The sequence below is a fragment of the Carassius gibelio genome, chromosome B15 (assembly GCF_023724105.1).
Source record: "Carassius gibelio isolate Cgi1373 ecotype wild population from Czech Republic chromosome B15, carGib1.2-hapl.c, whole genome shotgun sequence".
NCBI lineage: Eukaryota > Metazoa > Chordata > Actinopteri > Cypriniformes > Cyprinidae > Carassius > Carassius gibelio.
The window spans coordinates 22,452,062-22,464,833 of record NC_068410.1 but is presented as its reverse complement, the minus strand read 5'-3'; the positions used below and the strand labels follow the sequence as shown (position 1 = coordinate 22,464,833).

Here is a 12,772-nt window from a genome sequence, read left to right as displayed (position 1 = left end):
AAAAAAAATATTTTATTCATAAATGTACAATTCATAATATAAATTAAAATGAACAAATTTAAAATTATTTTAAGACTCGTTACGTAACGCGCCTGCAACGTCATCAGCAGACGACAAGTGAAGCGTACGTCATCAGCTCGCGCAGGAGTGTGCAGCTCGTAACAGGTTTGTGGAGTTTAATAATCGTTGTTTGTGTGGAACAAAAAAAAGATTTTAATTATCGCTAACAATAATATAAAAGCATAACGCATTTAATTCGTTATCTAGGTAATGTTCTAAATGCTGAATGAAGACGACTGACGTTAACGTGTTTACAATCTCCATTGCTCAGAAGCTTCTCTCAGTTTACTTTACTTTTTTAGTCACCACGCTGAGAATCAGCTCTTTCCACGATAACACTGGCAACAGTTCTCATAAGCCTTGTTTCCACTGGTGCTATTTCATATGGTTCATGACTTTATTATCATTCTAAAGTCTATAAAATATTCATAGAGATTAAGTAGATGTGTTGACTATGATGGCTGCATTGTTGCTTTACTAATCTACACTATTAAGACAAAATATAAGACAAAAAATAATTAAAACAGAGTCCCATCAAAAGTCTTTCTCCAGTCTGTCCTGTGTTGATCTATTAAAGGGATAGTTCACTCCAAAATGAAAATCAGTCATCGTTTTCTCACCCTCAAGTTTTTTATATTTTGGTAACCAAACAGTTTTGTTTGGAGATGAATATCACATTTCAACAGAACAAGGCATTACACTCAGGTTTGGCCTCAGATCAGCCTCCCTCTGTTTTATAAGTGAGAAAAATACTAAATAAATGGATTAATTTCCTTCTAAATTACAAAGGAGCGTGTCACTTGAAACAAGGTTCTGTAACCCTGACAGTGTTGTTGACCGTGTGTGTGTGTGTGTGTGTGTGTGTGTGTGTGAGCGCAGGATGGCACACACATGGGCCGGGGGTCACTCCACGGCTGTGCTCTGTGCTGGAGTCTCCTCTGAGTCTGAGTCTGTGGTGGTCACCGGAGCGGAGGGAGGAGAGCTGACCCTGTGGACTCATGATGGGTCACCAGTCTCTAAACTGCACCTGGGCGCTGGAGATGATGTCACAAGTCTGGCTTTCTCACCGTCGAGCCCCTGCGTGCTGTACGCCTCTCACGGACGCACGGTTAGTGCACTAGACACCAGGAACCTGAAGACGGCCGTGACGGAGCTGACAGACGTGGGCGAGGAGGAGATCAACTGTGTGTCTGTGAACCCGAGCGGGGCTCTGCTCGCTGCTGCTGACGACTCTGGAGCCGTGAGGGTCATCGACCTCCAGCTGGAGACAGTCATCCGCACGCTGAGGAAACACCACAACATCTGCTCGTCCGTGACCTTCCGACCTCACCGGCCTCAGAGTTTAGTGTCTGCAGGCCTCGACATGCAGGTGAGAGAGACCCTGGGGCAGGTCCTGTGAAGAGCAGCAGTCTCTGATGTGTTCACATTATTAGCCGTGTCTATTATTTACATATTGGCTGTTTATCAGTATTTATAAAGCACATTCAGCATGCCCATATTCTACATCCTTAACTTGACGACTAGGCTACCTAACTGTAATTCAGCAGCAAATTAGAAGTTTATTGAGACAAAAGTCCCAGTTAATGGCGAGAATTTAAATTAAGCATGACCATTATTTTTTTAAGGCATGTATGGGGTTTCTTAAGAAAGATATTAAGATATGTTTTTATGAAACTTGAGTTACAAGCACACAAACGTTGGAAAAAATAATGTCTTTCAAACAGGTCTTTTTTTTTATTTTAATAGTGGGAACAAAATACATCTCAGGTGTCGATTGATATTTGTTCTTCAGACATTCCTCCTAAAAAAAAAATGAAGTTTCGTCTGTATGTAAAGTGACCCACATTTGGTTTCTGACCACTGAAAATGAACAATATGTTCCCAGAGCCATATTTAGATCCCAACATATCTCGAACTGAAGCATGCAGGGCCTTTAATAATTAAAATAGCAAAAAGAAAGTTTGTCGAGACCCAAAATCTAAAAGGCCATTAAGATATATTTAATATTTCTTGAGTTACACACATGCAAACTTGAAGAAAAAACTTTCCCCTTTTTCCCCATTTTTGAATACACAGTAATGGCATATATTGCAATGAAGATTGTTAAAGTCAGCATACTTTATTAATGGAACCGGCCCCTTCGCTGCAAATCCAGCGTGTGATGCTGAATGAGATGGTGTGTCTGGTTTGTGTTTCCCATCTCGCAGGTGATGCTGTGGAACCTGCCAAAGGTGCGTCCGCTCTGGACCTACAGTCTGCAGCACACACAGGGAGAAGACGCTGGTCCTCAGAGAGCGGGCCAGATGTTCAACCCTCCTCTCGCACACTGTGTTGATGTCACGTCCTGCGGTGACCTGCTGGCCTGTGCTGCTGAGGATGGCTTCATACACCTCCTGCGGGTGTCTGAGGACTCCAGGCTCAGGGAACGAGGGATGTTCAAGGCTCACTGTCAGGGAGCATCACAGGCTCACTTCATCAGCTTCCTGTCCCATCCGTACTGGCTGGCCACCGGAGGAAACGACGGCCTCGTGGCTCTCTGGGACCTCAGTGAAAATGCTCTGGTGGCCAATGAGAGGAAGAACAAAAGTCGCAAGAAGAAAGCTAAAGCCAGAGCGAAGGCAGCGTCTGGAGCTCAACACCAGAAACAACAGATGAGCGGCGAGGAAGCAGAAGCTGGCAGTGCTTCAGAGACACATGGGAAACCCGAACCAAAACGGTCTTTTAATCACGGGGAGAAGGTGAACTGGGTTTGTCCAGCTGTGTTAAAGGGAAAGCCGAGTCTGCTGGTAACAGACCAAAGCCCCAATCCATCGGTGTATTCACTGGATGAACTATAATGTGTGGGAAATCCTTTTAAAATCATGTCAACTTAATGCAAGATCTACAGCTCAGATTATGCTTTCCGCAGTCATTTCTTGCTCATCTTTTGGTCTGATTTTGCCAGTTTTCAGAGGTGGACCAAGTACTCCATGACTTGAGTCAAAGTACAGAATAACTTGCATGTAAAAAGTACTTAATTCCCAAAAGTACATTTCCTTTTTCATGTCAATGCACTGTTTTATTATTGCTGTATGTAATACTTGTAATGCCTCTGAAGCAACTAACAATATTAGACCTTCTGAATACACCAACTAGCTTGTAGTAACTTTGGAATTAAAAGCTTTTGAATGTTAAAAACTAACAGAAAGAAAAAAGTTTTATTTAATGCCCCACAAAAGCAGGATGGTAGTGACCTCAAAACAAAAAAAATCACCCACTGACTTTCAAAGCTGCTCCATTGTAACTACGTCAAGGACCTTGATAGTAACGTGGTGGAGTGAAAATGACCATATTTGTCTTTTACATGTATTGAAGTTAAAATAAGTTTCCAGAAAAAAAAACTCATGTACAGATAGGCTAAAAGCTTACTTATAAAAGCAGTTACAGTCCAGTTTTCAGTGTCACTAATGCATGTGAATGAGTTTTTCTTTCCTGCTTGTTTGACCAACTTTATCTTGAGCTTACGAGTGAAGAGGAGTGCACGTCACCTGGAAACTGAACTACTTCTGCAGAGCTTCTGTCATGTGCATCCTACAGATACTCTACTATCCCATGATGCCATGGGAGAGGATTTGTAAATGGTGGGAAAACACAACTGATGTTGTAGGTCACCTGACAATAATAACATGGTAAAGATGCATCATGTCCAGATGTATGCATACAGAAAATATCTCAGAGTAATTTGCAATGGCTACTTAACCTGAAAGTACCTTAGTTATTAGAACCAAAAATTTTACTTATCCATCTACTCAGAACAAATTGTTTTGAGTAAACCTCATTTAAGGAATATACTCAGACTTCTCCTTGTCGTCTAAAGTGCCATTTCACCATCCATCAATGCTGATGTTATTGCTTTGAGTCCTATTACCTCCATGTTGAATAAACTTTACAGACATTTAGTTGTTTTACTTATTGAATGATTTGAAATCAGTCTCAGGTCTCAAAGAGCTGAACTTGCTTGTTTTTAACCTGGAAAGCTTCAGTAAAGTAACAAGCAGTCATTTAGCCATCTTTAATATAATTTACACTCACACTTGCTTCTAGCGAAACAATATACAACAGAGTTGAATAGAAGTACAATGTTGACCTGGCTCCAGTTTGAACTCAAAAAGTGATCAAAATGCCATTCCGTTTCATACCGAATACATTGATTGTGGTTTAACTTTCAGTGTGCTGTATCTGTAGGACATGCTGTATACTCCTGGATTGGTACAACACTGAAGAAAGAAAAAAAATCCAGAGAAGCTGCTCTACATGAGTTTCTGAGTGATCTTGATTCTAGTTGTGGAGATTTGAGCTCGTCAGAGCTTGGCCAGGCACTTCTCCAGAGCTTCGATGTCAGCATCTCCATCTTCTTTACTTCCTCGTGCGCTGCACTCGATGAACTCCACTCGACCGGGCAGCTGAGAGAACTCAAAATCTCTGCCTCTCTTCCCCAGATACACAGATCCCCCATCAGCCCCGTCCTGAGAGGAGAGAGCAGCGGAGCGCGTCACTCTCAGAGTATTCCTGTGGAGGACACATAGTCGAGCTGTTACAGTAACACTCGTCGCACACAGGACCACAGTCTATCTGTTACAGTAACGCACGTCACACATACGACCAGTCGCTCTGTTACAGTAACGCACGTCACACACAGTACCACAGTCTATCTGTTACAGTAACACTCGTCGCTCTCAGGACCACAGTCGATCTGTTACAGTAACACTCGTCGCTCTCAGGACCACAGTCGATCTGTTCTCAGGACCACAGTCCATCTGTTACAGTAACACTCGTCGCTCTCAGGACCACAGTCGATCTGTTACGGTAACACTCGTAGCTCTCTGGACCACAGTCGATCTGTTACGGTAACACTCGTCGCTCTCAGGACCACAGTCAATCTTTTACAGTAACACTCGTCACGCACAGGACCACAGTCAATCTGTTACAGTAACACTCGTTGCTCTCAGGACCACAGTCGCTCTGTTACAATAACACTGGTCACGCACAGGACCACGGTCAATCTGTTACAGTAACACTCGTCGCTCTCAGGACCACAGTCGATCTGTTACAGTAACATTCGTCGCGCACAGGACCACAGTCGCTCTGTTACAGTAACACTCCGTCTTGCACAGGACCACGGTCGATCTGTTACAGTAACACTCGTCGCGCACAGGACCACAGTCAATCTGTTACAGTAACATTCGTCGCTCTCAGGACCACAGTCGATCTGTTACAGTAACACTCGTCGCGCACAGGACCACGGTCGCTCTGTTACAGTAACACTCCGTCTTGCACAGGACCACGGTCGATCTGTTACAGTAATACTCATCGCGCACAGGACCACAGTCAATCTGTTACAGTAACATTCGTCGCTCTCAGGACCACAGTCGATCTGTTACAGTAACACTCGTCGCACACAGGACCACAGTCGCTCTGTTACAGTAACACTTGTCGCACACAGGACCACTGTCGATCTGTTACAGTAACACTTGTCGCACACAGGACCACTGTCGATCTGTTACAGTAACATTTGTCGCGCACAGGACCACAGTCGCTCTGTTACAGTAACACTCCGTCGCGCACAGGACCACTGTCGATCTGTTACAGTAACACTTGTCGCACACAGGACCACTGTCGCTCTGTTACAGTAACACTTGTCGCACACAGGACCACTGTCGATCTGTTACAGTAACACTTGTCGCACACAGGACCACTGTCGATCTGTTACAGTAACACTTGTCGCACACAGGACCACTGTCGCTCTGTTACAGTAACACTTGTCGCACACAGGACCACTGTCGATCTGTTACAGTAACACTTGTCGCACACAGGACCACTGTCGATCTGTTACAGTAACACTCGTCGCACACAGGACCACAGTCTCTCTGTTACAGTAACACTTGTCGCATACAGGACCACTGTCGATCTGTTACAGTAACACTCCGTCGTGCACAGGACCACTGTCGATCTGTTACAGTAACACTCCGTCGTGCACAGGACCACTGTCGATCTGTTACAGTAACACTCGTCGCACACAGGACCACTGTCGATCTGTTACAGTAACACTCCGTCGTGCACAGGACCACTGTCGATCTGTTACAGTAACACTCGTCGTGCACAGGACCACAGTCGCTCTGTTACAGTAACACTCATCGCGCACAGGACCACAGTCGCTCTGTTACAGTAGCACTTGTCGCGCACAGGACCACTGTCGATCTGTTACAGTAACATTCGTCGCGCACAGGACCACAGTCGATCTGTTACAGTAACACTCCGTCGCACAAAGGACCACTGTCGATCTGTTACAGTAACACTTGTCACACCAGGACCACTGTCGATCTGTTACAGTAACACTTGTCGCGCACAGGACCACAGTCGCTCTGTTACAGTAACACTCCATCGCGCACAGGACCACAGTCGCTCTGTTACAGTAACACTCCGTCGCGCACAGGACCACAGTCGCTCTGTTACAGTAACACTCCGTCGCACACAGGACCACTGTCGATCTGTTACAGTAACACTCGTCGCACACAGGACCACTGTCGATCTGTTACAGTAACACTTGTCGCACACAGGACCACTGTCGATCTGTTACAGTAACACTCCGTCGCGCACAGGACCACAGTCGCTCTGTTACAGTAACACTCCGTCGTGCACAGGACCACGGTCGATCTGTTACAGTAACACTCGTCGCGCACAGGACCACAGTCGATCTGTTACAGTAACACTCGTCGCTCTCAGGACCACAGTCGATCTGTTACAGTAACACTCGTCGCTCTCAGGACCACAGTCGATCTGTTACAGTAACACTCGTCGCGCACAGGACCACAGTCGATCTGTTACAGTAACACTCGTCGCGCACAGGACCACAGTCGCTCTGTTACAGTAACACTCGTCGCTCTCAGGACCACAGTCGATCTGTTACAGTAACACTCATCGCGCACAGGACCACAGTCGATCTGTTACAGTAACACTCGTCGCGCACAGGACCACAGTCGCTCTTTTACAGTAACACTCGTCGCGCAGGACCACAGTCTATCTGCTGAATCCTTAAAGCTTGTACTTCTGAAAAGCCCAGTCTGCTTTGACTGGTGCAATGAACAGTATTAGAAAAATACTGTTAATTATGTAAATGCATTTTAGCAGAGTACCGAAATAATGAGGAACTTGTAAATAAGCATAATAAGGGCACTTCAACATTTATATCACGGAGACAGAAACAAGTGAATACTCACATCTCCTTCTCCAACTGCTGCTGAATTAATTTAGCTGATTTCGCCATAGTGATATCTACAATAATCAATAAAAGAAAGAAAACAAACATATGAAATCCCTCTATTTGCATGTATATTTGTAAAATGCGTATTTAATAAAATAACATTTCATTAGTGGTGCAGTGTTCAGACTCACAATGGAAACATATTAAAGCAAGTCAACGCTTACGTTCGCACTAAATCATTACAACTCTATAAATCTAGAGCAAACAATGTTCTGTGTTTTCTCTTTGATGCACAGAATGATTCTCACTTTTAGCAGCATGGACTGTATTTAACTGAGAATGTTCAAGTCAACAATCACCTTGTTTGTTGCAGGCTACCACAAGTGTCGGGGCATTTTTTGCCACCACGTTGTCTGTGAGGATGGAGTAGAGAAACTCAGCCACGTCTCTGATGTCCTTCTGGAAGACGCTGCTGTCCACCACAAACACAACTGCTCTGGAATCCACCAAAGATTGTTCAGTCACTCAACCAAGACATCTTTCTCTGAACATCTAGCAGCTAGAAGCACTGAGAAATGACTGAACAGCTGAAAATTCACAGCAGAGCAAGAAGACAACAGGATCGTTTATGATGCATCTTCAGGAATACAGAACCGGAGACGATCCACGAAAACACAGGCCTTCATCCACATTCAGAGGTCAATCAGAAAAGCTCATCTATATTCATAACTCACCGAGCCAGGGCCTTGTACTTCTCCACAATCTGAACTCTTAAACTTTCATGACCAGGAACATCAACAAGAGTCCAGCTGCCACCCTGCAATTTCAGAAACATCCAGTGTGTTTTCAATTCAATTGCATACTTAAAATCCACTTAAGTGCCTCATAACATCAAATGCACACAGCTGTCATGATATGAAATGACTTACTCTGTCATTTTTGCTCTTGTATGTGGCGCTGCTCTCTGTGATGGACGTCTGTGTTCTTACAAACTTCCCTAGCAATAACTGGGGAATATAACACAGCACATCATTTCCAGTCTAATGAGTGTATTTTGTAAGAATCCGAGAGTAGTAACTTACTCGAGTGAACAGAAGAGTTTTCCCGGAGTCACAGAGTCCCAACAGCAGCACAGCGGTCCTCGCTTTACTGGAGCCCCAGAAATTCCCAAAAAACACTACGATTTCAGAAAGAGAGCATGAAAAAATCAACCATATAAGCAGTTCATCCCTTTTAAGGGAGAGGAATAATAATAATAATAGTAATAGTTATACTGGCTAATTATAATAATGCATATTATGAATGTTTGCTGTGATATGCCTAATTTATTAATAAAGCGGTTACCGATGGTGAGCAGCACGAGCGCTAGAGACACTAATATCCCGAGGATGAAGACGCCTTCTTCACTCTGAATCTCTTTCAGGAAGCTCTCCATGAACTGCTCCTCGGAGAAATCCTCCAGATCTATATGAATCTTCTCGTCCATGTTTGAGACCGGGCATGGAGTGCCAACAGAAGACAGCGGAAGTGAATGACACGTGTACTAACTTCAGCGACCTGCGAACTTCCGCATTCTACTACGGTGACGGCTGGCCTCATGAATATTAATAAGCATACGCGATCGTTACTGGCCAATCCGGCTGGAGGTTTGAGGTGCGGAAAATAGTTAATATTAATGAGCTAACCTATGCCATAGTAGCGCTCATTCAGCTGACCATGGAAATAAAATAAGTTGACACAAGTTACAATGTATAATTAGCATTAACTGTTTTTTTTATGTATAGATAGATATACATATTATGTTTCCTCATTGTGTATTTTCAATGTAATGTCTTTTAAACTATTAGGTATAATAGGTTGACGTGTTGTGTTACTTTTCTAATCGTTTACCAGGATAAATCAATCGCAGTTGTTTGTAATTACCGTTTGGGTGTTCCTTTCAATCTTTAAGTTAATTAATATTGCTGGGGCATATTTTATTTTGCATCTTGGGTACCGAGACATTTATCATTTTATTCATAAATAAAATTTTATTTTTATTTCTTTCTCTTTGGAGTGTTGCAAGCTCTTGGTCCATAAGAAGATCTGCAAAGTTGTAAAGATTAAAGTTAAAATCCAAGGAAATATTCTTGATAAAAGTTAAGATTCTTCCACACCCCCTAAAACAACTCATTCTAACATGCCCCACATGTCTACGTCACTGTGTGGGAAGATTTGCATAATGCTGCCCAGATGCTCAAGCAAAATAGAAGGCGTACCTTTTATTCTATGTGTTGACGCCGGTGCCATTTCGTAGAGAAGCTGTGTTTCATTGTGAAAGTGAAACTACTTTGTTTAGCCTTCCAAAAGAGCATGATACCCCTGGCTGTTCCTCATTTTCAGAGGTGCTGATATTCAGGAAAAAACACAGCCCCAATATCTTCTTCAATTTCAGGGTCATTCTAACTGCTTTACACTAAGCTCTCAACGCATGTTTGTTCACGTTTTGCAAAATAAGTGACACTCGGTGTCAGCACACACATTGTTAAAATTACAGTTCTAGTATGGTTGGAGATTACACACATCACACAAAAAAATATTAGTATTGTAATTATTCTATGAAAAGTATTATTATTTTTATGAAGCTATTTATACAATTTTTTTCTTTATACTACATTAGTAATAATTAAAGGAATAGTATAGTTCATTGATTGGCTTTTTCTAAGGAATAGTTCACCCAAACATTAAAATTTGCACAAAAATGTGTGTGTGTGTGTGTGTGTGTGTGTGTGTGTGTGTGTGTGTGTGTGTGTGATCAGGTGCTGTATAAAGCTGCCTGAGTGAGATTCTGGGTTGCCACTGTGCTGCATTTTGTGCAAAGTGAGTGTTTTGGCCCTGTGTGAGATTCCTCAGTGACATCTGATCTGGTTTTGAACCGCTGTGTGTTCACATGAGTTGTGTTTCATGCGTGGGGTTCCTGGTTCACACACACACTTTCTTCCTCTTTCTTCCCACAGATACCCAGACCACCTGCACTGTTTCCCCGAGGATGGAGATGTGTGGAAGAAGCGGCTTCTGTCCACTAGAGAGAGCTGTTCACATCAGTCACATCTAGCTTGTGTCAGTTCTAGGTTAGCTATTAAACGGACTGGAGCTTTAAAGGTTTGATGCTGGTAATTCACATGATGAGATGTTCTGCAAGCCATGTGTTGATCCTTTCCTCTCTATTACCATCGAAATCAGTAATCTGTAACACCGGCCCAGGGGTGATCTGTCTCACTTCAAGTTCAAGTTCAAGTCTGTTTTATTGTCAATTCTTCCACATGTACAGTACATACATACAGAGAATCGAAACTGCGTTACTCTCAGACCCCCGGTGCACACAGATAACACTAACATTAACATTAAAGCATACATGCATATAATCTTGCATACATGATTATAATGATCAAATCAGTGGGAATGGTTTATTTATCTTTGTGCTAGATACTTGGACACAAAGCATCTGACACTATATTTATATCCTTTCATTTTATACATTCAGCTGTTGGGACAATAGATATAGTCTATTGGAATTAAATGCAAGCTTTTAGGCAATGTGTTTTTTCTTTATTGTGAGATTAATCTATTAAAACAATTAATAAAATCTAGTTAATAACACGTTGGGGTGGTCAGTACGATTTTTCATGTTTCCATCATGCTGGATTTCTTTTGATCAAAAATGCTGATATATTGTGAAATATTATTCTAATGTAAAACATCTGTTTTCTGTGTGAGTCTGTGTTAAAGTGTAATGTATTTCTGTATTTCCAGCATCATTCCTCCAGTCTTCAGTGTCACATGATCTTCAGAAATCACAATAATATGATGATTTACTGCTCAAGAAACATTTCTTATTATTATCAGTGATGAACACAGTCGTGCTGCTCAACATTTATTAGTGGAAACCGTGATACATTTAATTTTTCAGGATTCACAGGTGAATAGAACGTAAAAAAACAAAAACAAAAAAAAGCATTTATTTAAAAAAATAAATCTACTGTAAAATTGTGAATATCTTTACTGACACTTTTGATTTATTTAATGCGTCCTTAATGAATAAAAGTATCATTTTCTTTCCAACAAAGACAAAAACAAACATCCTGACTCTACACCTTTGTGCATGAACCAGTGATTGGAGATATTTCTTTACTGACTCCGAGGAACATCGTGGCTTTAAATGTGTGAAATGTGTGAAATGGCATGGACTCATGTAGACTGAAAGCAGCATGCGCTGGGCCTAATTATGAATAAATGAAGGGCTTCAGCTGAGTAATTTCTGGACTTACACTGATGATGCTCGAGTGGGCTTCTGCTCATGAGTTCATCATCCAGCGGGTGTTGTGTGCTTGAATAATTCATCTAATTGCTCTTAATGAGTCCAGACCCTCAGCGGTTCATTCTGCTGTTTAACACACACACACACACACACACACACACACACACACACACACACACACACACACACACAGCCTGGGTTACTTGTCACATGCTTTAGATTTATTGTGCTATCTGAACCTTTGGAGCGTGTGTGTCCTTTGAGGCTCAATAACAATATAAGTTAGTATGTCTAATTGGTTTGGACAGAAGCCTGCATGAAATTTAGAATGTTTTGTTGTTGTTGTTTTTTTTTCACATCTATAGTTCATTTGAGCAATCCAAGCAGAAAAATAAATAAAGCCCATCTGAACTCGGACAAACGTAAAAAGACCTATGAACCGTACTCAGTTTGTTTTGACTGAGTTCCCTTTTAAGTGCACTTAGTTACATTGTGAGCACTGAGGTCACTTGCAGCTGGATCCCTTTTAAGGGAAGTTCATCTGAACTGAGTTTGGTTCAGTTCAAGTGTACTATATGTGAAAACAAGCTTACAGCATTTATTTTGTAAATATAAACAAATTTAGATTTTGACGACTGCAACACATTCCAGAAAAGTTTGGACGGAGGCAAAAAAGAAGACTGTATCTCATCATTTGAATTAAGATTGCAATCATTTAGTTTTAAAGCACAGCCACCACAAAAACTGACTAAATACAGATTTAGAATCAGAACCAGATCGTTTAATAGCTATTATGCTGTTTTTGAAAACAAGTTGTTTCATAGCTAAAGGAAACACTCGTATCTAACAATGCTTTTAAAAAAACTTACTCTTTATAAAGCATATAACCCAAATGGTGTCTTATATGTCAGAGCAGCAGTCACTGCAATTTATGAAAGAAGTCAATCAAATATGTGGTTTCTGTGTGAAAAAAACAAACAGATGCAACCCCCACTATACAGTATGTAGTATGCACTACACAGTAAGCACGAGCTAGTATTTCCTGAAGCTGCAGCAGCAGTGTGTGTATGTGCACTCATGTGATCAGATGCTGATGGAGGAGGAGGATGCTCTGAATCACCTTCACTCAGTGCTGACCGATGACTTCATGACGTGGCCCAGTTAAGGACCAATCA

General features: G+C 42.0%; 2 protein-coding genes across 2 annotated transcripts; one reads left to right on the top strand and one right to left on the bottom strand.

Annotated features, from left to right (window-relative positions):
• Positions 1-74: 74 nt before the first annotated feature.
• wdr53 (WD repeat domain 53) lies at positions 75-3,998 on the top strand. Its single transcript, XM_052577168.1, has 3 exons — positions 75-165; positions 940-1,429; positions 2,268-3,998. The coding sequence occupies exons 2-3, from the start codon at positions 941-943 to the stop codon at positions 2,895-2,897; spliced, it is 1,119 nt and encodes a 372-aa protein (XP_052433128.1). The 5' UTR covers positions 75-165; position 940; the 3' UTR covers positions 2,898-3,998.
• A 98-nt stretch (positions 3,999-4,096) lies between these two features.
• LOC127973114 (signal recognition particle receptor subunit beta) lies at positions 4,097-8,875 on the bottom strand. Its single transcript, XM_052577183.1, has 7 exons — positions 8,645-8,875; positions 8,383-8,477; positions 8,230-8,307; positions 8,035-8,117; positions 7,660-7,796; positions 7,317-7,371; positions 4,097-4,608 (listed from the first exon to the last, which is right to left on the bottom strand). Exons 1-7 carry the CDS (start codon positions 8,784-8,786, stop codon positions 4,401-4,403), a joined length of 798 nt encoding a protein of 265 aa, XP_052433143.1. The 5' UTR covers positions 8,787-8,875; the 3' UTR covers positions 4,097-4,400.
• Between the last annotated feature and the right edge of the window lie 3,897 nt (positions 8,876-12,772).